This window comes from Acinonyx jubatus, chromosome C1 (genome assembly GCF_027475565.1).
Source record: "Acinonyx jubatus isolate Ajub_Pintada_27869175 chromosome C1, VMU_Ajub_asm_v1.0, whole genome shotgun sequence".
In the NCBI taxonomy this organism is placed as follows: Eukaryota; Metazoa; Chordata; class Mammalia; order Carnivora; family Felidae; genus Acinonyx; species Acinonyx jubatus.
Window position 1 is genome coordinate 98,497,403 of NC_069381.1, and position 26,269 is coordinate 98,523,671.

General features: G+C 42.9%; 1 protein-coding gene and 1 long non-coding RNA gene across 2 annotated transcripts in view; one reads left to right on the plus strand and one right to left on the minus strand.

Annotated features, from left to right (window-relative positions):
- The first annotated feature begins 1,193 nt into the window (after positions 1-1,193).
- Positions 1,194-26,269, plus strand: part of CD101 (CD101 molecule) — a 39,320-nt gene continuing 14,244 nt past the window's right edge. The window contains exons 1-7 of the mRNA XM_053214666.1: positions 1,194-3,415; positions 11,563-11,943; positions 13,262-13,678; positions 18,469-18,855; positions 21,930-22,313; positions 23,011-23,415; positions 25,494-25,904. Coding sequence (XP_053070641.1) covers positions 3,373-3,415; positions 11,563-11,943; positions 13,262-13,678; positions 18,469-18,855; positions 21,930-22,313; positions 23,011-23,415; positions 25,494-25,904 — 2,428 coding nt within the window. The 5' untranslated portion in view covers positions 1,194-3,372. The remainder of the gene's footprint in view (positions 3,416-11,562; positions 11,944-13,261; positions 13,679-18,468; positions 18,856-21,929; positions 22,314-23,010; positions 23,416-25,493; positions 25,905-26,269) is intronic.
- The window catches only part of LOC128313965 (uncharacterized), a 32,643-nt gene continuing 31,841 nt past the window's right edge, over positions 25,468-26,269 (minus strand). The window contains exon 3 of the long non-coding RNA XR_008295186.1: positions 25,468-25,657. This is a non-coding gene — a long non-coding RNA (uncharacterized LOC128313965). The remainder of the gene's footprint in view (positions 25,658-26,269) is intronic.

Consider the following 26,269-nt stretch of genomic DNA (forward strand, 5'->3'; position numbering starts at 1 on the left):
TACAGTGGCCTCTCCAGCCTATTAACTCTTAGGATATTTCTCGTTTGAGCCATAAAGTGGATACTCAACACACTCTGCCTTATTTGGTTACCCTCCCTCTCCCTCCCTCTTTCCTTCCCATTCCTTCCCTCCTTCCCTCCTTCCTTCCTTCCTTCCTTTTTTTTCTTTCTTTCAAACAAATACATACATATTCATGCACATATATAAAGCACATATGGAAAAAGTGTTAAAAATTGTTTGAATATAGGTGTAGGTTTGTGCTGATTTTAAAATAATGTCCATGAATTCTTGACACTCCTCCTTTCAAAACGCACAGCCTAATTTCCCTCCCCTTGAGTATGGGCTGGACTTAATGATTCCCTTTTAACAAGTAAAATAGGGTGGAAATGGTAGTGTGTAACTTTGAAACTAGGCCATAAAAGGCACTACATCTTCCTCCTTGGCCTCAGTCTGGGGGGAGCCAGCCGCCATGTTGTGAGGACACTCAAGCGTTGCTGTGGAGAGGCCCACGTGATTAGGAGCTCATGCCAACTGTCTACTGCTTCTTGTCTATGGTTGTTTATTAAACTAGATTTCAAGTTCCTGGAGGGAAGGGCTCGTCTTCCACTTGTTTTATCTCCAACCCTTGCATCATAGTACCTTGAAAAGGGAAGTATGGAGCGTTTCACTAAACACATTAATATTTATAGGTTGACTAACATTGGAGAGCTAATTGTTAGGTATCATCACCAATAAATAACACCAGAGGGAGAGAAAGTGGAAACTAAAAAAGGGTAGCAGCTAGAGGCTTCCAGACCCGAGTTTGTTGAATGTTACCCTATCGTACTATAATTGCCACTGGGAAAGTAAGTCCTATCTTAAATGCTGCTTTTACCCTAAAGATTGGCCTCATTTCCCATTATCCTCAAATCAGCTATGCCTTCTCCCTCCTTCAAATGTCCATCTCTTTATTTGTATTTCTCCAAGGTCACCTCACCTAACTTACCTTGTGTGATAGCCAATCGTGTTCCTGTTCACCTCCACCCAGCTCCAGCATCCCTCAGAAGATCCTCAGATCAGAGGCTACCTTCTAATTCCAAATGCATCTCTAGCTATTTGTCCTCAATATATATATATATATATATATATATATATATATATATATATATATATTTTTTTTTTTTTACAGAGTTGATCAAGGTTTATTCATTTATTATTTTTCCCGATATTTAAATCAGCTTTACTAAGGTAAAATTTTTAAAAATACAAAATGCATCCACTTTATGGATACAGTATAAGGAATATTTTAAGTACTTTATTTTCTAGACTAATTTTAGGCTTATAGAAAAAAAATTACAGAAAGTACAGTGAGTTCCCATAGGATTTCTCTGACCCCTGAAAACATTTCTCTGTCAGCAAAGTAGCAGGGTACAAAATCAACGTACAGAAATCGGTTGCATTTTTATACACCAATAATGAAGCAACAGAAAGAGAAATAAAGAAACTGACCCCATTTACAAGTGCACCAAGAACCATAAAATACCTGGGAATAAACCTAACCAAAGATGTAAAAGACCTGTATGCTGAAAACTATAGAAAGCTTATGAAGGAAATTGAGGAAGACATAAATAAATGGAAAAACATTCCATGCTTACGGATCGGAAGAATAAATATTGTTAAAATGTCAATACGACCCAAAGCAATCTACACATTCGATGCAATCCCAGTCAAAACTGCACCGGCATTCTTCCCAGAGCTAGAACAAGTAATCCTAGAATTTGTATGGAACCACAAAAGACCCCAAATAGGCAAAGTAATATTGAAGAAGAAAACCAAAGCTGGAGGCATCACAATCCCAGACTTTAGCCTGTACTACAAAGCTGTAATCATCAAGACAGTATGGTATTGGCACAAAAACAGACCCATAGACCAATGAAATAGAATAGAGAACCCAGAGTTGGACCCACAAATGTATGGCCACCTAATCTTCGATAAAGCAGGAAAGTATCCAATGGAAAAAAGTCTCTTTAGCAAATGGTGCTGGGAGAACTGGACAGCAAGCGACATGCAGAAGAATGAAACTAGACCACTGTCTTACCAGTAACATCTGCCCCAGCCTACCTCTGTGGACCCTTCTTCCTCCATACCAGCCTCAAACTTTACCCCAACAGGGGAACGTGACTGGTGCATTAGTATCCACACTAGACTGCTTCTCCCCCAGCTGTACCTGCCCCTCTTCATTCCTAATTGTCTCATTTGGCCCAGCCCCGCCCAGCCTGACCTTGCCTCCTGCCCACTGACTTTTCCTACCCCTTTCAGCAGCTGCATTGACTGTTGTGCTCGAAAACATTGCATTGTGATTATCTGAGTAGGTGGAAGTTTCCCGAGAACAAAGGCTGGGTTGTTAACATCTTCGTTTGTGCAGAACTTAGCAAAGCACCCAGAACACAGAAGTACTAAACAAGTTGGATGGATGGATGGATGGATGGATGGATGGAACGAGCAGAAATCTGCCTGATACTGTGGCCTGAAGCAGACCAGTTCATTACTGACATATCTAGATGTAGCCTTGACCTAGGGAACGAATGTCTTCAGTGAGCCTATCCTTGGATGATCTTGTCTTCTAGGGTGTGGCCTGGGTTCAGTGCCAACTGTCATATTTAGGCATTCATTGACCATCCTTGGTGCCAGGCCCATATTGGGCAGATGAAGATTCACTTACATGTCACATGATGGTAGATGATTTTACTGAGCATTTACTAAGTACCAGATACTGTTCTAGGTGCTTTAAGTGAATTAGTTCATTCAATTCACACAGCAGTCTGATGGGGTACATACTATTAGTATCTCCATTTTGTAGATGAGTTAGAAAAGTTAACGAGCACATAGAGCTATTAAAAGTAGAATCTGCATGCAAACCCAGGCAGCCTGGTTCCAGAGACTGACATTACCAGCACCTCATGTCTCCCCAGGTTCATGTTTTCGGGGGGTCCTTGCATTTCTCGGTCCCTTCCTCTCCCAAGTTGGAAGGACAGGTAAGGGCTAAGAAGAGAAAATTTCAGCTTGTTTTTTTTTTTTTTTTTTATTTAGTCAGTTATATTCCCTCGTGATTACTTAAGGATACGCAGTTAGCCAGGATGGGGTCTGTATTTTCTTCTTTCTATCTGTATACATTTACTTACCCAGTGTAACTTTTCTCACCCAGATTTGAGTGATTAGCAAAAAAGTTCATGATGCAAATGGTTTTGCTCTGTGCAAACCATCTGTCTTTCTCAGTGGGCTGGAAACCACACTACTGCTTCCTCTTTACCTTTGTAGTGAGAGCACAGCCTTTGCCACTGGGTGTCTGAACAACTTCAGTGACACCGCCAGGAGAGGTCTGTACTGGTCCAAATGGCACACATCCTATACGTGGCATCTCTCTTTCTCCTTCTGAGTAAGTGTCATAATTGTGCATGTCTCTGTTGTCACCGGAGCTAGTCAACAGGAGGCTGGTGGGTGGTGAAACAGGACAACTTGGTACTTAACGGGAAAAACCGTGCCACACATCTCTGGCGCAGGCAGTAATTTTTGACTTACTGATAATGGTTTCATGGTTTGCCTCAGCATCCTCGAGTTCCAGGGAGGTGCAGTGCTTGGTTGAGTCCCACAGACCTGGTCCCACTGTTTTTTTTGGTTTTTTTGGTTTTTTTTTACATTTGTCTGTGGGGCCAGTTCTGCCAGTTTTGCTGGTCCTGCCTTTACCTTTTCTTCCTGGGCTAACCCATCCCTGGAGAGAGTGAGGGCCCAGCTCCCCAGACTGACAGGTGGCCTGAAGGTTTCTCTGATGTGTGAGCCTTGGGGATGTGGCTGGATGGAAGGAAAAGGTATTAGGGTACTTAGTAGTTTTAGGTTAAGCTAAAAGAAGGTTCTGGACATCACCCACGAACTGAAGCGGGGGAATTGACCTGAGGGACTGAGAAGGGGCCAAGAAGATTCACTGGGCTCCGCTAAAGGGCATATGGAGGGGCCTTAGCTATGGCCCAGGAGCATCTAAACATATTAGAACAGGGTGGAGGAAAGGGACATTTGGGGGTAGACTGAAAAGCTGATGGCCTGGGTTGGGAATGAAATCTTTCCAGAGCAAGTAGCAGGTACTGGTTTTGTCCTATGGGTTCCTTTAGCATCCGGTGAAGCCTAGAGAACCCACCTTAGCATAATTTTTTAAATGCCTAAAATGAAATGCATAGGATTATAGGGGAAGTCAGTCATGCTGAAATGCAATCATCAAAATATTTTTAAAGAGTGACGTAGTGATGTGTCTGCTTCTTTGCGGATTCCATAAGGAGATCTAGAGGCGGTCTGTCAACCACCAAACTTCAAAGCAGGAATGAGTATGAATCATATTTCAAGATATTTTCAACAACTGTAATATGATATGGAAATATCTATGGTTTGCTGTCTACATTCATGACCAAAGGAAATGCTGAGTTCTCGTTAAGACTTGTGAAGATAAAGATGTAGGTTTTTGTTTTTCACTGGAGTGTATGGGCCCTGTGATCCTGTGTGTGGACCCAGGCTGGGAACTCCTGCTGTAGAGACTAGATTGTGTTAGTGCGGGGACTCAAGTGACGGTAGGGGAACTGAGTGCTGTGACTAAAGCATGGAGAGGCTACAGCATTCAGCACAATGGGGTGCTTCATGAACACTGGCTTGAACTGAACTGGGTTCAGTGGATGTTGGATTGTGTGAGGCAAGGCTCAGATCTGGGGCCTGATGGGTAAGAGGTGGTCTGCAGGATTCATTACAAGGGCCAGTTAGTTGCTGGGCGATGGGCACCCACCAGACTGGCTTGGCAAGCTTTGATGGCTGGGTAGTTGGATGGGGACCTTCCTATGTGCCCTGGTCACTTGTTGAGTATGAATCTTGGTGTTTTTTTTTTTTTCCCTGAGTATGATTCTTAAGTGTATGTGCTTTGTGTATTTGGACTGTGTGTTTGGCCTGTGTGTTGGGGAAAACGGAGTGTACATTGTGCAACAAGTCGGACGTTGCAAACTCTCACACGCTTTCTTTTTTTTTTTTTTTTTTTTTTTCTGGTGAGCAGGCTGGAAGCCCTGGGTGAAGGCAGGTTGTAGGCAGGTTCAAAAAAGAGAAGCTGGAAGCTTTTCCTTAACTCATGTAAACAATTATAAATATATATGAGGTGTATATTTACTACTTCTTTTATTTTAATATTTAGTATTTTTCTTATAAAAATTTTCTAATGTTTGTTTATTCTAGAGACAGAGAGACAGAGCACAAGTGGAGGAGGGGCAGAGAGAGCCAGAGACAGAATCTGAAGCAGGCTGTAGGCCCTGAGCTGTCAGCACAGAGCCCGACGCGGGGCTCGAACTCATGAGCCGCGAGATCATGACCTGAGCCGAAGTCGAACACTTAACCGACTGAGCCACCCAGGCGCCCCAATATTTATTATTTTTGAGAGAGAGAGCGGGGAAGAGGCAGAGAGAGAGTGAGAGGACTCAAAGTGGGTTCCGTGCTGACAGCACAGAGCCCGATGCGGGGCTCAAACTCCCTGTGAGATCATGACCTTTAACCAACAGAGCCACCCAGGCGCCCCTGTATTTATTTCTTCTAAATTCTGACCCACTATCCAGCACTCATTTTGTGTAGAGCCACAGTTTTTATGTGAGAACACATAAATCAGGAAGTAACTTGAAAGAACTTTGGAAGCCCACTCTTTGTCCTTCCTTATACATATGGAGAGAAAATTATAAATCATGAAGGAAATTCAACCCTGATCAATTGACCAGTTGTGTTGTTTGGCAAATGTATACTTTGTCCAAATTATTTTTTTTAAATAGGCGTAAAGACCGATCGGTTCTGTTAGAACGTGGTGCTAGACAAGGTGAATGTCATGGGTAGATGAGCTCTTGGACTTAGCTTTGCCTGCCTGATCCATCACCCCTCACGCTGACTGCCCTACATATAAAAACCACTGAGGTGGGAGGGAGGGTGCTGGGGAGGGGCCGATTTTTTTTTTTAATCGTACTGAGACTTTATGCATAGAAAAAAAATGTTTTTGGTTGGAAGTTCTCTCAGCCTCCAAGTGTATAGGGTTTTTATACGTGTAAGGAAAGACATACTGCTTTCCTTGACATTCTCCAGGTAGGTTTTGTGTAAAGTGGGATCATTTGGAGTTGCTGTTTTTGTGTGTCAAAAATGGTCAATTATGGGCCATTTTATATGATTCAGCCTAACAGCTTCCATGTAAGTAATATTGTAGTCGTAAATTTGGCAGTCCCGGGGATATTTCTGAACAAAGCCAGTACCCGAGAATTCTCTGTGTTTCAAAAGTGTGACCCCAGTGGAGTATGTCGGCGCCCAGATGTGTGCCCGTTAGGCAATGGGAATTTGAGCTGCCATGCAAAGATTTCTAACCCTCTGATTGGAAGAGAAAGCAACAGAAGAGCCCTCGGAAGTAGTTTACCCCTGAGGAGGAGGAGAGATGTGTACAACATATCCCACAGAGAATGTCCTTATAGAAGATGCTTCAGCGCATGGTCCCAATGCATAGCCATTTGAGTTGACCTCTGCCAGCCATTCCTTTCGCATTAAAAATACCTATGAAACTTCCACACGGTTGCTCCACTTCTCTGAGAAAGCAGTCCCTTCCCACTCATGTTCTTGACCTCACGCCTCTACGAGGACCTTCCTCCATTCATCATCCTCTCTGGCGTCATCCATCTTTACCCCTCTGCACCTTCTCTGTCCTTAAACATGTCCTTCCAGCCCTCCCTGCTCCTCCCCTCTCAGCTACTCTTTCCAGCTGCCACCCTATTCTGCTTCCTGTCTCCACAAGACGTCTTGGGTAGTTTACACCCTTTCTTACCCTTGAAGTCCTCTGTTTCTGCTCTATTGAAATCTCTTTTTACAAAGATTTCCACTGATATCTTCCTCATCAAATTAAAAAGACTGTGCCCTGCCTTTAGGGTCCTTACCCTCCCAGCAGCGCTCAACAACCAGACAAGCTCTTTTGTGTCAGGTTTTTCCTCCTTTGGTTTCCGAGCTGCTGTGTCCCGGCTGCTCTTCTATCTCCCTCACTCTTCCTTCTGTAGGTCTGTTCCTCATCCTGTCCCTGAACTAGAGAGACCCTCTAGTTACCTCTCTTCAGCCTTCCTCCTTGTATTCCCTATCATTGCCCAGCACTGTCAGCGACCGAATCTGCACCTCTGGCCCAGAACCCTCGGTGGTTACAAGCAGACATTCACAAGAAGCAGTGAGAGGCAATGGAGACAGCCAGGGATTTGACATTTGCAAAGCTGGGTTGGAGTCTGGTTCAACCATTGGCAAGTCTCACATTGCTAAATATGGGGATATCACAGAGTTCTTAAAAGGATTAGATTACAAATATTTTCCAAGTTGAGTAGACTTGAGTTGAGTAAGTACCAATATATAGGGGTTCCTGGGTGGCTTGGTCAGTTGAACCTCTGACCCTTTTTTTTTTAAGTTTATTTATTTATTTTGGGGGGTGGGTAAGAGAGAGAGGGAAAGAGAAATCCCAAGCAGGCTCTGCACTGTCAGCGCGGAGCCCCGATAAGGGCTCAATCCTAAGACCGTGAGATCATGACCTAAGCCTAAATCAAGAGCCGGATGCTTAACCAAGGCACCCTGAGCCTCCGACTCTTGTTTTCTGTTCAGGTCATGATCCCAGGGTCGTGGGATCAAGCCCTGAATCGGGCTCTGTGCTGAGCATAGAACCTGCTTAGTATTCTCTCTCTCTCTCTCTCTCTCTCTCTCTCTCTCTCTCTCTCTCTCCCTCTGCCCCTCTTCCCTACTTGCATGCTCTCTCTCTCTAAAGTTAAAAAAGACAATAATAATTTTAAAAGTACAAATATATATATATATATATTTAAATATTATTTCCAAATGCTTGCTGGATATCCTTCCTGTTTACTTAATGGTGTTCCGAATTTCGTATTTTCAAAAATCAAACGCATTATCTTCTCCCTCACCCTTGAACACGCAACAGTTTCTTCCTGATACCCTTATTTCTATTAACAGTACTATTTCACTCTCGGTCAGCCTCACAAAACCTGCCATCATTTTTTATTTCTTCCTGCCTTTCATCTCCATCCACCCCTTCTACCTCCAAGAATCCAAGGCACTGAAAAACTCTCTAGATTTTATCTCCACAGTGGCTTCGAAATGACAGTCCCTTTCTTTCCATTCCTATTGCTGTCATTACTTCTTTCCCGGGCTACCAGAATTCCCTAATGTTTATTTCTAACTTCCATCATCCTACACAGCTGTCAGACTAATTTTCCTAAGAACTTTCCAACACTTCCAGTGGATTCTCCAGCACCTAATCAGTCAAGTTCAAACTTTCAGACATGATAGTTAAGTCCTTCATGCTTTGGGCCCCAAATTCCTATCAACCTTGTCTCCTTCTATTAATCTTGATGTGACCCTTCCCCTGATCCAGTTTATCGCTCCTTAATTCCTAAACAAGTCTCCCAATTCCTACTCATACAATTTTCTCATGAAGTCTCCCCACTTAAATTATCCTAATCTTTTTGATTCTCCAAATTCCACTTCTCATACCATCTTTCTCCCATAAACCTTCCCTGTTTCCCCCCTTCCTTCAAATTCCTCAGAACAGTGTTATCATCTCCCTATCTCAGAGAGATGACCTCCACCCTCCTTGACTTATACAGTCACAAAGTTAAAGACCATCCCCATCCCATCTTTGTTTCTTAGATCCTTGAAGTATCAGGAATACTATAAGTTGTTGAATAAATATTTATTGGATTGGCAAATAAAGCACTAGAAAATGGAGTGCTGATTTTTGCAAGAAAATATTTCAGATGTGGTATCCATCTCTGAAAAGTCATGGAAAATGTTGAAAAAGTGTTGCCTAGCCACCAAAATAATATTGTGGTAACATGCCGTGTTAGAAACAGGTTAGTGGTAACTTAGAAACCATACTTCTAAAAGCAGTCTTTTTTGAGAGAGAGAATGAAAAGGGGAGGGGCAGAGGGCAGGGGAGAAAGAGAGAGAGAGAGAGAGAGAGAGAGAGAGAGAATCCCAAGCAGGCTCCACACTCTGCCCAGAGCCCGATGCGGAGCTCAATCCCACAATACCTACATCATGACCTGAGCCAAAATCAAGAGTCAGATGCTCAACCGACTGAGCCACCCAGGTACCCCAGAAACCGTCCTTCTAAAAACATTTTTATTGTGGAACTATAACACATAAGGAAAGTTAACAAAACATAAACATGCAGTGTAATAAATAAGTAAAAAGTAAAAACCATGTCATCACTATCCAGGTCGTGAGCTAGAATATTGCTAGAAGCACCCATCCCCCCTGCCACATGCCCCATCCAGATCATAACCCTCTCTGCACACACCATCACTGTCCTGCCTTCCGTGATAACCACTTCCCAGCTTTTCTTCCTTTTTAAGTGGCTTTATCCGTTATTTTTCCATTTATTGAACACTCTAGTGTGGTTTCACCTGTTTTTAAATTTTTATAAAGACTGAAATCACTCTGTATATAGTCAAAAAGATTCTCAAGTATTCTGCATCGTTCATTAAACACAGTCATCCACAGTACAACCAGTCACAATCCATCCACTTTCACTTCTGTGTAATATTCCATTTTATGGACATACCACAGTCATGTCATTCAGCTGTTGATGGACATATGGGTGCTGTCCAGATTGGGGCCACAACGAACAGTGCTGCTGTGGGTGTCCTTGCACAGGTACCCTGATGCACGGGCACACATTTCTTTAAGATATGTGCCGAAGTCTGGCTGGCGTTGCCAAAAATGCCTCAAATGGTCTCTGTTGAGTAATGTTTTGGTAAGTAATAAGTTATGTTTTTCCTATATTTATGTTCTAACTTCCATTCGAACATAATATAAATACATGACATCAACCAGGATTTATGAATAAATTGGCGTATTTTCATTACTACGGGAGATGCGTGTGGTGGATTGGAGGTTTGCTTGTTTCCCAGTTTTGCATTAAGCATTCAGTCTGTGATTTGTAGTGGACTACATCAGATAACCACTTGCCGTTTCTCCCCGTTTTTTGTAGGGCCCCTTCTATCAGAATTGTCTCCGTTCCAGAATTCCTATCCTCAGCCTTCTCATGGTCTCTGTAAGGCCATTTTTCCTTTCTCTCACTTTCTTCCACTCTAGTCTCCTTGACTTGCTCCTGTTCTTGTGGATTTGCAAAATTCAGCGGGTACTCTGCTGCTGCCCTACCTTCTTACGAACTCTGTTCTGTTCGTTCCACAATCCCAGCAATTGCTCCCCATCGGACTCTTCTGACGTCTTTCCATCCTCTCTGTCTTCAGCCCCCAGGCCCCCAGTGAAAGATCCAGCTCACCCTTTGGCACCTGTCATTAGCTCTTTGTTCTTTGTGTAACACAAACTAACCTTTAGTATTAACATGCTCCATAAACACAGACATCTTAATTTCTGCCAAACGCCGGAGTTTGAAAACGTGCAAAGAAAATGCTGCTATTTGAGGCGCCTGGGTGGCTCTGTCGGTTAAGCGTCCGACTTCGGCTCAGGTCATGATCTCGCGGTTTGTGAGTTCGAGCCCCGCCCGTGTCGGGCTCTGTGCTGACAGCACAGAGCCTGGAGCCTGCTTCAGATTCTGTGTCTCCCCGTCTCTCAGCCCCTCCCCTGCTCATGCTCTGTCTCTCTGTCTCTTAATAATAAATAAATGTTAAAAAAAATTTTTTAAAAAAGAAAGAAAATGCCGCCATTTGATCATATTCTGTCCTTTGACCCTAATGCTTGAGATGTGTGTCTCAACAGGCAGCATTCCTGAGTAGTCCCAACTGAAAACTTCTGGTAAGAGGAGAACTGAAGTGAATTTGATCCCAGATCCTGGTGGACTTGATGGGCCATCTTTTAGGAAGCTTTTCAGTAAGGCTGCAGTGCCTCTTTAAAAAATTACAAAAAAAAAAAACCAAAAAAAAACAAAAAACCCAAACCCTCCCCAGTATAGAAAGGAAATGCCTCGCTCTTCAGATGCTAATTTTAGCTAGTCCTGCATCAGACCTGGCCACGGGCTACAAATAGTTCTAACCAAGTAGCGAGACAAAGAAAGCTGGGCACCATGGACAGCGTGGGCGGTGCTCTAGACTTTGTCTCTCCAGCAATGTCTGTGAGGACAGCCTGACAGGCACCCGGGAATTGGAGTCTGGAGGAAGTACTTGCTGAATCTTCCCGTAAGATAATGTAAAAGGCGAATTATCATGCATTGTATTTACTTTCAAATAAGTGCCCTCAGATAACACTGGGCACTAAGCGTTACCAGTCATAACACGGGTGAAGCTGACTTTTTTTTTTTTTAAGAGCCTAGGAATTACTGTGGAAGTTAAAGTTGTAAAAAACCCAATGAACTCATGAAGGCATTCCACTGCTCCTCAGCCTGGAGGAGGTGTTGAATATTTGAGTTGATTATAGCTAATAACCTGTGATCTCATTTACTAGAACTGTAATACAGGGAGCTGTATAAGGTGGTGCACGGGGGACCGGAGCACTAATCTATTTTTATTCCCCTTTCTTCCTCCTCCTTGCAAGCTAAGCTCAGCATTGGCCAGAGAAAAGTAACGGTCCAGAAAGGACCGCTGTTTCGGGCTGAAGGCTACCCGGTCAGCATTGGCTGCAATGTAACTGGCTACGAGGGACCTTCTGAGCAGCACTTCCAGTGGTCTGTTTACCTGCCGACAGCCCCGACTCGAGAAATCCAGATCATAAGCACCGCGGATGCCACCTTCACTTACGCGGTGTACGCGCAGCGAGTACGAAGCAGGGGGATCTATGTGGAGAGGGTCCGGGGCAACTCAGTCTTGTTGCACATCTCAAAGGTCCAGCTGAAGGATTCTGGAGAGTATGAGTGTTACACACCGAACACGGATAAAAAATACTACGGCAATTACAGTGCGAAGACTAGACTCATTGGTAAGCTGTTTGGCCTCCTGCGCCTGCCGGTCCCCCGACAAGCCAGACCCCCACCATCACGATGCCTTGCAACGTGACGTGCCTTCACGTTGTGTCAAGCCCTTTGGCAAGAGAGCCCTCGCGGCCCACTGGATGTGTTGCAGATTGGTCACAGATCGGTATCCCACATTCTCTAAAACTCTCAATTCATCTCTCTAGTCAACCTTGCCATGAAGATATAGATAGTGTATAAGTCTCCGAAGGCCTTGTCCATAGCTGGCTGCAGGTTGATCAGACAGAACTGTGAGGGTTCTCCCCAGGCCATGTCTCTTCTTGGAGGGAGAACATTAACTTGGTAAGAGAGCTTGTATTAGCACGATCAGTGATAAGTCATCAACTTGGAAATTATGATTCCCCAATTACTCTCCTCTAGCATATTTACGTAGAGAGAGAGGTTCATAGTCCTTGCAATGACCACGTTGCCCCTTTGCCTAGAATATCTTAGCACCCGTCTTTCAGTCTAGCCAACTCCTACATATGCTTGTGGACCCATCTTAGGTATTCCCTCTTCTGTGAAATCTGTCCTGTCTCAGGCAGTGCTCCCATATCTTTGTTTCCTCCTGATGCTCTATTCACATCACTATTGTTAGCACTCACCCAGGTTATGTGATATTTGGCTCCTTACATGACCCCTACCTCACCCAGAGCTCCATGAGCACAGCTACCTCGGCCCCCAGCACAGTGACTGGCACTGAGTGGTTGGTTGCTCAAGCAGTATTTGTTGATTGAATCTAAGTGTTGCTTTCACATAAGCATAGGCTGTGTGAATGTCCTTGAGGAAGAACACGATGACAGGTGGGTAGGGTGATTATCAAAATTGTGGTAAGGGTTGCATTTTGGCTCTGGGTGATAGATTATAAGAGATTATTTCAGAACTTTACAAAGAAGCAGGTTAAGTAAGGCGTAAGGAAGTGAAGCGACTTGCTCCAGTTCCTGTCGTCAAATAGGGACAGACTCAGGATGAGAATGTAGGTCTCCTAGCTCCCAGTGCTTTTCCGTCTTAAATACTCCGTGTCTAAGTAGCTAAATTGGTCACAGCCTACGCTAAAAATGTAAAGTCAGGGTCAATACATCACCGAGGCATTAGTTTTGCCAAGTTCCATAGGCTATCTATACAGATGCCAATGTTCCTCTTGGCAATAGGGAAGGCATATGGCTGGTGGAAAACAACTCAAATTGTGTGCTTTACAGATGGTGGGTCAGGGCACCATCTTTGTCTAAGGAGGCTTGTCTGATGGGTCCCTGGGCCAGTCAGTTGTCATCTTTCCTTTGCTTTCAGTTATTCCAGATACCCTCTCTGCCACTATGAGTTCCCAGACTCTCAGTAAAAAGGAAGGCGAATCATTAGAACTTACGTGCGAAGCATCCAAAGCGACAACTCAGCATACCCACCTGTCTGTCACCTGGCACCTGATCCAGGATGGAGAAAGAAGCCAAGCTACCGAGATTATTTCCCTCTCCAAGGATTTCATGTTGATCCCTGGGCCCTCATTTACCGAGAGGTTTGCCGCTGGTCATGTGCATCTCAACAAGCTTGGGGTCACTACCTTCAGGCTGGCCGTAGGGAGGCTCCAGCCCTCCGATCAAGGCCAGCTGTTCTGTGAGGCAACCGAATGGATTCAAGATCCAGATGAAACCTGGACTTTAATCACGAAAAAGCAGACAGATCAAACAACTCTGAGGATCCAACCGACAGGTAATGATCTTCTCAAGAAATTCATTACTATGTTGGTAGTGGGTATTTATGGGCCATCTTTTTTTTCTTTTTTCTAATCTTCGGTTGAATCTAAAAAAAAAAACACATTTAGAAAGTTTGAATAAAATTTGTTTTGGGCATCTAGGAAGCATCAATAAGAAGAAAGACATTTGGTTTGGGGGGGTCTGCACACAGCAGGGTTTCTATGGGATAAGGTCTGTTGAATGGTTAGATAGATTCCACAAATCATGCATGGAAACGGTGTTACTCTTGCCAAGCTCTGTGTAAGCACTTTATCTGCACTTTATCTAATGTAGTCCTTACCCTATGGGGCAGCTAGTCATCTCCCCATTTTTAAAACAAGGAACCTGAGCCTCAAACAGGCTAAATACTGGTAAGAAGTTGAGCTGGTGTGTTTCTCCAGTGATCCTGCACCACAGATACCCGGGCCCCAGAGTAGCCCGCTTCCAGGGTGGAGGCTTATCTTCGTCACGGCCAGGCTTTCCTCCCACCTGACACCATTTCCTACTTGGGATGGTGTCCCTCTTCATGATCCATTAGCGTTTTCATCAAAGCAAGCAGGAAGCCTCAGCTGTGATTCCTGGTTTCTCTACACAGGCTATGGTCCAATAGGAAGAGGTTGTGAAAACTATATATATCCATGCTAAAAGCAGTGATCCAACGGTGGATCATTGGAAGTTCCTTCTTTTTTTTTTTTTTTTTTTTTTTAGGAAAAGTGTTATTCTGTTTCATTAAAAAAATGGTCTTTGGCCTTGAGTGTCCAAGTTATACTCAGTGAGTTCTGTGGGGGCACATCATGGGTGCTTTTTCTCTCCGAGAACTTTTTATATAAAACAGTCTTTATTTATGTTGACAAAAATTGTATATATTTAAGGTGTGCATGATGTTTTTTTTAGTTGAAATTTATTGTCAAATTGGTTTCCATACAACATCCAGTGCTCATCCCAACAGGTGCCCTCCTCAATACCCATCACCCACCCTCCCCTCCCTCCCACCCCCCATCAAGGTGTACATGATGTTTTGATAGACATGCATTTTGAAACCATTACCACAGTCAGGCTAATTAACATATCCATTATCTCACATAGTTACTTTCTGTGTGTAGTGTGTGTGTGGGGGGGGTGGGGGTGGGGGTGTGTGTGCATGTGTGTATGGTGCAAACCCTTAAGATCTCTGTTCTCAGCAGATTTCAAGTATGCAACACGGTGTTATTAACTGTAGTCACTTGCTATACATTAGATCTATAAAACTTATCTCACATAATGGAAACTTTGTCCCCTTTGATCACAATCTCCCTCTTCCATCCCCTCCCCCAGATCCTGGCAACTACCATTCTACTCTCTGCTTTTATGAGTTCGGCAGTTTTAGATGGCACATACAAGCGAGTTCCTGCAGTCTTTGTCCTTCTGTGTCTGGCTTATTTCACTTAGCCTAATATCCTCCAGGTTGATCCGTGGTGTTGAAAATGACAGGATTTCCTTTTCTCTCAGGGCTGCATAATATTTCAGTGTGTATATATACCACATTTTCTTCATTCATCCCTCCATCAAAGGGTACTTAGGTTGACTCCGTTATCTTTGTTACCATGCATAATAAACATGGGAATGCAGATCTCTCTTTGAGATACTGACTTCATTTCCTTTGGATACTACACCCAGAAGTGGGATCACTGGGATTATATGATAGGTCTGTTTTTAATTTTTGAGGCACTTCCACACTGTTTCTATAATGTTATATTCCCACCAATATTACATTCCCTTGCCTCCACATCCTTTTTTTTATGAAATTTATTGCCAAATTGGTTTCCATACAACACCCAGTGCTCATCCCAATAAGTGCCCTTCTCAATGCCCATCACCCACTTTCCCCTCTCCCCCATCCCCCCCCATCCACCCTTAGTTTGTTCTCTGTATTTAATAGTCTCTTGTGGTTTGTCTCCCTCCCTCTCTGTTTGTAGCTATTTTTTCTCCTTCCCTTCCCCCATGGTCTTCTGTTCAGTTTCTCAGAATCCACATATGAGTGAAAACATATGGTATCTGTCTTTCTCTGCCTGACTTATTTCACTTAGCATAACACTCTCCAGTCCCATCCACGTTGCTACAAATGGCCAGATTTCATTCTTTCTCATTGCCAAGTAGTATTCCATTGTATATATAAATCACATCTTCTTTATCCATTCATCAGTTGATCTCCACATCCTCACCAATACTCGTTTTCATTTTTCCAACCCATGAACACAGAATATCTTTCCATTTATTTGCATCTTCTTTACTTTCTTTAATCCATATTTTGTAGTTTTCATTGCAAATGTCTTTCGCCTCCTTGGTTAAATTTATTCCGGAGTATTTTCTTCTTTTCGACACTATTGTAAATGAGCTTTTTTTTAATTGAGATAAAATTAGTATATGACATTAAGTTGCAGGTGTGCAACATTAGAATTCGATGTTTGTATAGACTACAAGGGATCACCACCATAAGTCTAGTTACAATCCATCAGCATACAATTGAACCCCTTCACCCATTTTGCCCACTCTCCAACCCCCTTCCCCTCTGGCAACCACAAATCTGTTCTCTGTATCTGTGAGCTCATTTTTATTTTGTTTGTTCATTTGTTTTGGTTTTTAGAGTCCACATATAAGTGAAATCATATGGTATTTGTCTTTCTCTGCCTGATTTATTTCACTTCGAATAATACCCTCAGGGTCCATCCATGTTGTTGGAAATGGCAAGATTTCTTTCTTTTTTATGGCTAAGTAGTATTCTTCTGTGTGTGTGTGTGTGTGTGTGTGTGTGCCACATTTTCTTTATCCATTCATCCATTGATGGACATTTAGGTTGTTTCTGTATCTTAACTATTATAAATAATGCTGCAATGAACATAAGGGTACATATATCTTCTTGGTGTTTTTGTATTCTTTGAATAAATACCCAGAAGAGGAATAGCTGCATCATAAGGTAATTCTATTTTTAATTTTTTGAGAAATCTCTATACTGTTTTCAATATTGGTGGCACCAATTTACATTCCTAACATCAGTGTAAAAGTGTTGCTTTGTCACTGCATCTTCTCCAGCACATGTTATTTCCTGTCCTTTTGATAATAGCCATTCTAACAGGGATGAACTAATATCTCATTGTGGTTTTGATTTGCACTTGCCTGATGATGAGTGATGCTGAACATCTTTTCACGTGCCTGTTGTCCATCTGTAGAAATTGTTTTCTTAATGTCTTTTTCCAGTACAGTAAAACCTTGGTTTGAGAGCATAAATCGTTCCAGAAACATGCTGGTAATCCAAAGCACTTGTATATCAAAGTGGATTCCCTCATAAGAAATAATGGAAACTCAGATGATTTGTTCCACAACCCAAAAATGTTCACATAAAAATGATTACAATACTGTAATATAATATAAAATAATAAAGAAAATACAAAAATATAAAGAAAAATAAACAAGTTAACCTGTACTTACCTTTGAAAATCTTCATGGCTGGTGTGAGGGAAACAAGAGAGAAGAGGGTTATTGTGAAGGGTGACTTTCACTATCACTAACAGATGTTGATTACAGTATAGTATCAATAAACTCTTGTCATATACTGTATTTCATGTAATTGGCAATAAGGCAGCAGAGGAAAGGGTCTATATGTGCAGACAGCCTGACATATAGAATTCATAGAATGAGCAAAGCATTTCTAAGCTTACTCTTGTCTGTAAATCAAAGGACTATCCATAGGCACTTTGAAGTGACAAAAATACACTGGTGCCAGTTGTGGGCACCTTCCAATGTTCTGAAAAATCACTGACTTCTGCCGAACACCACAGTGTGAGACTGAGCATCTGAGCATGGGAGATGATCACCCACAATCCCACAGCAAAAGAGAGAGAAAGAGAAGAACCATTGGCTCAGTTGTGATCATGTGACGTTTGATGTCACGTACTACTCATATTGCAAGACATCGCTCATTTATCAAGTTAAAATTTATTAGAAATGTTTGCTCGTCATGCGGAACACTCACAGAACAAGTTACTCGCGATCCGTACTTTGTTGTTTCGCCGTACTTTGTTGTTAGTGTATAGAAATGCAACTGATTTTTTTTTTTGTATGTTCATTTTGTATCCTGCAACTTTACTGAAACTATTCATTTTAATAGTTTTTTGGTGGAGTCTTTCGGGGTTTCTATATATAAGACCACGTCATCTGCAAATGGATGATTTTACTTCATTTTTACTTTATTTTTTTTTACCCTAATTTCTCTGGGTAAGGCTTCCAGTACTATGTTGGATAGAAGTGGTGAGAGTGGGCATCTTTGCCTTTTCCCAGTCTTAGGAAAAACTTTCAGTTTTTCATGGTTAGGGATTATGTTAACTGCAGACTAGTCATACATCACATGTGCTTTAACTTAAGAAAATTCCACTGGATATTCTCAGCCAAAAAAAAAATCCCAATTTATAGCAATTCAACATACCATAAGATGTTATATATTTTTTATTAAAAAGAGATACATTACTGTATACTTTATATTTCTATGCATACGTTTTGCTTAATAGGATTGCATTCAGAAAGCTATGTATGCTGTTCTTTCTGAATGATTTAAGGAATAGTCAAGGGCATCTTTGCTTCTAGGCATTTCTTTGGCTGACCTGCTCTTTGGAGCTAAACTCCCACATGAAATTCAATCCTTGTGGATCCTTACAGGAGGTATTATCTCCCTGCGGTACTGAAAGGACAGATGCTGTGACTTCTCTAAATATCTGCTTTGCTTTTGTTTCCTAGTGAGAGATTTTCAAGTCAACATTACCACCCAGAGCACGTTTACAGCAGGGAAACCCTTAGAACTGGTTTGCCTGGTAGTAGGCAGTGGCCAGGACCCACAGCTTCAGGGCATCTGGCTCTTCAATGGTAATGAGGTGGCCCGCATCAATGCTAGTGGTGTTCTGGACCTCAAGAGAGACTACAGAGAGAGAGCAAGTCAAGGACAGCTCCAGGTTTCAAAGTTAAACCCCAAGGTTTTCTCTCTCAAGATCTTTTCTATGGGCCCCGAGGATGAAGGGGCCTACACATGTGCCGTGGAAGAGGTGGTAAGAAATCAGATGGACTCCTGGGATGTGCTTCAGAGAAAGCAGTCACCGGACAGCCGCGTGCATCTGAGGATGCCGGCAGGTATGTGAAGTCAGGGCCACACATGACTGGGCTGTTCTCAGCTTCCCTCCTTTGTGAGTACAGTATGACTTCATGGACACAGCAGACTTCTCCTGCAGAGGCAGGTGTCAGTCGGATCACTTTGAGGTGGCGTGAAAGACACACAATTAGATTGTCCTGAAGTCTCTTCTTGCTGTCTTAGGTCTTAGATTCTTTGATTCTGTCTGCTGTTAGTCCTAATTTTTGCACCTTGGGTTTTTCTTCAAGCAGGGAACACCTGTATCAATGAAACCCTCTGTCTTCTATCATTGTCTGTGTGATGTGAGTGTGTGAAGAGGGAAAAATGACACTTGGCCTCCTTCCTGGGGAATGCACACCTACATTATGCTCCCCCCCCGCCAACACCTTTCAGGTACCTTTGGTCAATCCTCTGTTATCTTAACCTGATACACAGGATGATAGTGCATCTTAATGCTACATCAAAGCATGACTCAGACTAAGAAATGAAGAGGTAAATGATAGCAGGCAGATGTTGTCCCCTGCATTTTGCCGTAATGTGACGTGCCTGTCCAAACCACTTTGAGTATCTGTATGCATGAAAGTGGAAGGCCACTTAGGCCTTGTTTAGTTCATGAAGGTTGGGTGACCTGAAACATGGTTGAGCAGTCAGTGCTTTTTGTGTGAAGAGAAAACAGACAAATCTACAATGAACATTAGGATGCTCCGGGCTGGGTATTATATTTTAAGTCTAGAAAGACTAATTGCCCAAGAGCACAAAACACAACCCACCAAAAAATAAAGATACCCTTGTCTCACTGGTTCCTTGGAGGCATCTCCAAAGATGGACAAATTTCCCTTTCATGCTTTTCTCCGTCACCCCATTTGCTAGCAATGAAGATCACAGTCTTTGGCCTAGAGTGGCAAGCCAGGAAGCGTGTTGGTGTTAGTTTTCACGCTAAACATTTGGTCGAACTTTCTAGGATTCAGGAAAAACTAGGTGGGCGGGCTTACATACTTACACAGGTCTAGGTCTCTGTTTCATGCATCTCAGTCTCTGCTGAAACATGTCGGTAAAGCTTTCTTAAATTCCACATGTGGGAATCTGTGCCAAACGGTGCCCAGATCCTAAGCCCATCAGTAGGGTGGTCTTCCAAAGCAAAAAATAGTTCTTTGTACAGGCTGGAATCCAAACTGGGCCCAATGTGCAGAAACAGAAAAAAATTGTTAGCAAATTTATTAAGGATCCTGTTGAGCATTCACAGTTTTGAAAATCAAACCAAAGTATGAGCAGAGTCTTATCATTCTATGAATATTTTAAACAGAAGGGGGTACTCGCTACCACTGCGAATCTGTAACTTACACACACTTGATAAGTTTATTACTTCTTACCAAGAGGCAGTAATGACTGTAATGAGTTAAGGACACCTCATCTTTTCTTAAAAAAATTGATGTTAGTTGAAACTAATCATAATGGTTATATTAGAGTAGTGAGATTATGAGTAATAATTTCCTCTTTATGTTCTAAGCTTCAGTTATGAGTCTATTTTTAACTTGAAAATGACTCTAAGTATAATCCTGCCTCTAACACCCAAAATTTGGAAGCAGGCTTGCATATATGTGATATAATATATAATATATATAAAATATTATTGAAATAAGAATCAATAGTATTATTAATTATATTAAAATATCAAATACATATATTAAATTTATTTGTGGTTATCAACCTTCATTCTGCCTTTGTAACATACATATACATACATATACACATACATACATATACATACATATATACATACATATATGTACATATACATATATGTATATATATATAAAGCAGGAGAAGACTAAACTCCTTCCTCAGCAGGGAAGAACAATTTGCAAATTCACTTAGATCCTATTTAAATTTCTCATCCCAACTCTATTTTGTTTTTTTCTCTTTTGTCTTTGAACCACCCCACTTTCACTAAGCACCTATCATTACAGCCAAAGCTATTAGCTTCCCCTTGCCGGCAGGCTAAGCCCTTAAGCATGTACCACTTTTAGTCCTCCCAACAATGCCATAAGGTGGGTGCGATTATTACCTTTGTATTTGCAGGAAGGAAAATCGAGGCTCAGGGAGGACAGTGTGTTGCCCAGGGTAACTGACTCCCAGGGCTTCGGCCTTAAGCCTGGGATGCATGAGCTACTGAGATGTCTTTGCCTTGCCCACACAGCACCCAGGACAAAACCTTGCCCAGGACGCGTCCGAATGTTTGCATTTCCACGTGTCTTGAATTTCTGGGAGCCAGACGTATATTTGCAGTTTAACATTGTAGTTCAGCTGTAAGAAGGATCTTCCCTCAACCAAACCATTAATATATCTCTAGCTATGTGAATATATGATTTGAAAAAGAGAAATCTATATATGTGTATTTTCTCCCAAGTAATTGCTTTTAATGGTAGTATTCTGTTTATTCTGTTGTTCTTGGTTTTTTTTTTTTTCAATAAACTCTGCAACCAGTGTGGGGCTTGAACTCATGACCCGGAGATCAAGAGTCACATGCTCCATGGACCGAGCGAGCCAGGCACCCCTAATAGCAGTAATTTCAACAGAAATCTAATTACCAACACTCGTTCCCTGTTCAAAACACATACTAATTAGGGAAAGATAAGTAGGGAGAGGAATGTCATTTTGAACTGTGAAACACAAAATTCCAAAAAACTAGAAATTTAAATAAACACAGTTTTGTTACTTTCAGGCTCATATACCCACCCTAATTAATCTAAGAAAATATTACCAGATGTTTTCCCAACTAGATGTTCTTAATGAAGGGCTGATTTAACAAATCACTAAAAACGAGGGCAAATTATAAATTGTTTAAGTGTAAATAAGTTCTCCTGATATTCTTTCTATTGTCTTGTGCCCACTATTTAAGTGTTTAGCCAATCTCTTTTCTGAGGGTGGTCCAGGACTACACGGCCTGATCTGATTGGTCACAAAACGAGTCAAATCCTAATTAAAGAGCTGTCACTCTTTAATGTGTTTAATGTGTTTTCGAAACGTTTTCATTTACTTGAAACCCTTTTTTTCCTCTCAAATCTGTAATCCACAGCAAGAAATGTGGCCTTATCTACCAAGAGCAAGCAGCAAGCAGTGTGGGAAGGAGAGGTATTAACCCTTCTCTGCAAGGCAGATGGAACCGAGAGTCCCCTGTCTGTGGAATGGTGGCGCCTCCCACAGGGCCAGACGCAGCCAGAGTTCGTGGCTGGCATGGGGCAGGATGGCACGGTGCAGCTAGGGGCCCCCTACAAGGAACTCAATAACCACGGCAACACAAGGCTGGAGAAAACGGACTGGGCCACTTTCCAGCTGGAGATCACCTCCACCACCATTACGGACGGTGGTATATACGAGTGCCGAGTGTCTGAGAGTGCCCAGAACCAGGCCAGAGGTCAGAGCTGGACTCAGAAGTTGTCGGTCACCATCAGATCTCTGGGTAAGTGTCCAAGAAATCCTTTTCTGAACTTGCGGGTCGTCGGTACCTTCCTCTGCAGTGCGACGCAGTAGAGTCTGATTGTGTGTCACCCTGAACCCCCCAGTTAGGGCATGTACACCCCAGGACACGGAGCATCGTTTCTGGCTGCCATGTCCGTCAACTACTCTCTAAAGTTTACTCATCTTTATGAAGATCATCTGTAGGGTGCCCCTTACAGGCTGTTATTCACAGCTAAAAACAAAAGCCTATGACCTGGAGTAGACTTACAGAGGACACATGGCCAGTGGAGCTGAGCCTCATACATTCGGGCTTTTGACAGCTGTGGCCCTGTGTTGCAGAGTCTTCTAGCATGTTCCAAACAGTGACACTGAGCCTGTAAGTGGAAATAAGGGAAGGAGGCCAGCCACTGGGCTGGGGAGTGCTCCACCCACTCCCCTTAGACAGCAGCTGTCTAAGCAGCAGGCTGGAGAGACACTGCCTGTTTGTTGTCACTACTGAGAACACTCTTAGAAGAGGGTCAGCTTTGGAAATCTGAGGACAGATTTCAGGACAGGCTGTACTGTGAGTCAACTTTTACCTCCAAATATTTGATTCTCCCGATGTACAAATGCATGGCTCTGTGTGAATAGGTGAATAGGAAGGCTTTGATTTGATAAGCATATTAGAAATCCTGTTTCCCATCTATTTCTGCCCACAGAGTCGAGTTTACAGGTTAAGCTGATGAGCCGTCAACCCCAAGTGACATTAACCAACACCTTTGGCCTGTCCTGCATAGTGGAGGCTGACTTCTCCCACCTCAGGGTGCCACTCACTGTGACATGGCAGTTCCAGCCAGCAAGATCTCGGGTCTTTTATCTGCTCGTTCGAATCGCCTGGAACGGCACTATTGAGTGGGGGGATTTCCTATCTCAGTTCCAAAAGAAGACAAAGCTTTTGCAGTCCTCATTTTACTCTCAACTCCTAATCCACGATGCCACGGAGGAAGAAGCAGGAGTTTATCGGTGTCAAGTAGAAGTTTACGCCAGAAATTCCCCAGACACGAGCGGCCCCCCGAGGGCTTCCGCCGTCTCTCACTCGCTGATGATAGCCATCACTTTGCCAGGTAAACACCACCTGAAATTAATCCATGCTCTAAAAACAAACCAACACATTTCTCCCATGGTGGGTAAGTTTGTAGAATTAAAACATAAAATACCTTCTCCCCATGTTCTTACTGTATAAGTTAGCACCACAGAAAACCAATATCCAGGCTGACATTGAGTTAACGTGCATGGGATGGCCATACTGATTGTTAAAACATTGACAGACTTCCACACTGACTAATAATAGCTGTGGCTCCATGCCCCTTCCCCCCTTCCCATAAGTTCCCAGCACCTGCAAGTTACCATGTGGCACAACAGGCGGCCTCTAGGACCAGCTCCTAGAGCTGGGGGAGGCATTCTTTTGGATTGGTCACTGCCCATGCCTCATGAGTCATTAAATGTTTGGAATGTCTCCATTAGTGGTATGGATAACGTAAATTCCATTAGAATACATTTATCCTCTTGTTGTACCATGTGAATGTATAAGAGAGAGGATATGATTATAGTCAAATATAATTTACCTTGTCAGCTGGTAAAAGAACAGAGAGGTAAAAAGTATGACACAACCTGGGCAAAGTTCTGCTGGGTCATGCATCTTCTTTTATGGCTTGCATTCTTTTAAGGCAGAGCGTTCAAGAGCCTTTGAAGTCATTTCAATCTGACAGGCACCAGACAGCAGCATAGCTGTGGACAAGTCACACAATCCATCCAAGTCTAGGTACTTCATCCATAAGTTGCTCTTTAAAGATGCGCACGTTGAAGGTGGTGACACATAGATGATGTGCCTAGTACAGTGCCGATGCGTGGAGTGGATGTTCAGACATGGTAGTGGTCATTCTCTCTGCTGCTGAGTGACATCTTTTGTACTAGTAATGATCTCCTTGTTGATTGACTCATCTCCTACTTTCCATCTTGAATTTGAGCTCCAGCCACACTGAGCTAGTTGCAGGCCCTCAAATACTCTATGTTCTCTCCCTCTTTCAGTCTTTGTTCAAGTCATGTGTTTTGTGTGGAACGCTTTAGCCTCTTCTCCATCAGACTAATTCCTATTAACCCTTAAGACTTAGGTTAGAGGTCTCTTCTCCAGAAAGCCTCCCCACACTCCCATATTTGAGTTAGGTAGTTGTGCCCTGTGCTCTGACTTCTGCATACCTCTGTCACTCTTGGGTGACACAGTCTTGTAATCCTAAGCCTCTGTGACTGTACTAGTGTCTCCCTCTAGACTGTGAACCCACGGAAGGAAGGTAGCCACAGAGTGGGGAATAGTCTGACAGAGAATACAGTGTGTGCTTAATAAATGTTTGTTGAAGGAAGAATAAAGGGATCTACTGACAACTTCAAGAAGCAGTTACAAAAGCAGAATCAGTGATGTCAGCAAGAGGTTAGAATAAGGTTTGGAAGGCAGGTGTTAGCATTCATCTTCCCGACGGAGCAGAAAAGCTGCTGGAATAGAAGGGTAGTTGACTATGTATCTGTATGAGATTCTTACAGTTGACTGGCTGCAAAGAAACATATAATGTTAATAGCCCACGTACAACTTGCTTTTGTTTACCTGAGTTCAAGGGCAGATACCAACAAGGGCATTTGGCAAACTGTGAATCTGGGGGTACTCTGGAGAGTGAGCACACAGACAAAGCATTAATAGGGGCACTTTCTCCCACTTTGATTTATGAAATGCTACAGAAGAGAAGATGTCTAAGCTTCAATAATGAGGCATTATCATGTGGAAGAGATTAGTTTCCTGTATGACACTTCCTCCCACCCCATGTTCCCATCCCACTCATCCAGGTAAGGGTAGAACCAGGACCAGTGGCTGGAAGGTATGGAGTGGTAAGATTCAACTTGATATCAGAAAGAATTCTCTAGTGGCAGAGATGTCCAAAGATGGAATGGACTGGTTTGTCAGTTGGGGAGCTGTTCAGAGGCTCAATGGGCAGTGAGTGGGGCTGCTGGGGAGGAAATTCCCCCATCCAGTGGATGGAGGAGACAGTGTCCCAGTTGGCCTCTGCCTTAAAATTCTATTTTCTAGCAAAGTAACAAACAAAACAAACAAAGTAACAAACAAAACAAAGTAACTGTCACCATTCTTTTCATTTAGAGAGCAAGCTAAAAGTGAACTCAACCAGTCAAGTCCAAGAGATCTTCATCAACTCCAACACCAACATAGAATGTAGCATCTTGTCCCAGTCCACTGGAGACCTCCAGTTAGCCGTTATTTGGTACTTCTCTCCCATTTCCATGAATGCAACCTGGCTGAGGATCCTGGAAATGGACCAAACCAATGTTGTAAAATATGGGGATGAATTTCACTCCCTACTGAGACAACAAAAATTCCACCCCAAGAAAGTTTCCCAGGACTTGTTTCAGCTACAGATTCTGAATGTGGAAGACAGCGATCAGGGCAGATACCACTGTGCTGTGGAAGAATGGTTCTTGTCCAGAAACGGCACTTGGCACAAGCTTGGAGAAAAGAAGTCAGGTCTGACAGAATTGAAACTCAGGCCCACAGGTAAACCTCATGAGTGTATTCTCACAACGGCTTTCTGTAGGATGGCCTTCTTCTCTTGGGCAGCTCTTCAATGGAGTGATTATGTTGAAGGTAGAAATGTGACCCAGGGCCATAGGGATAGTGGCCACCTACACAATGAATGCAGGACCTGGTGGCCCAGTAGAGGACGTGGGAGTCACGTAAGGTGAGTCAATCTGAGGTTTTGAGGAGTCTGGATGGGAACAAGATCCCTTTGATTGGTTTGCCTGTCAGCCTGGCAGCCTGCTCTATGCAGCTACCCAGGGTATCGTATCTCTAGATCTCTGTAATAACAAGCTGTGTCATTCCAGTGGGGCTCTACTGTAATTTGGCAAAGAGAGAGTAAT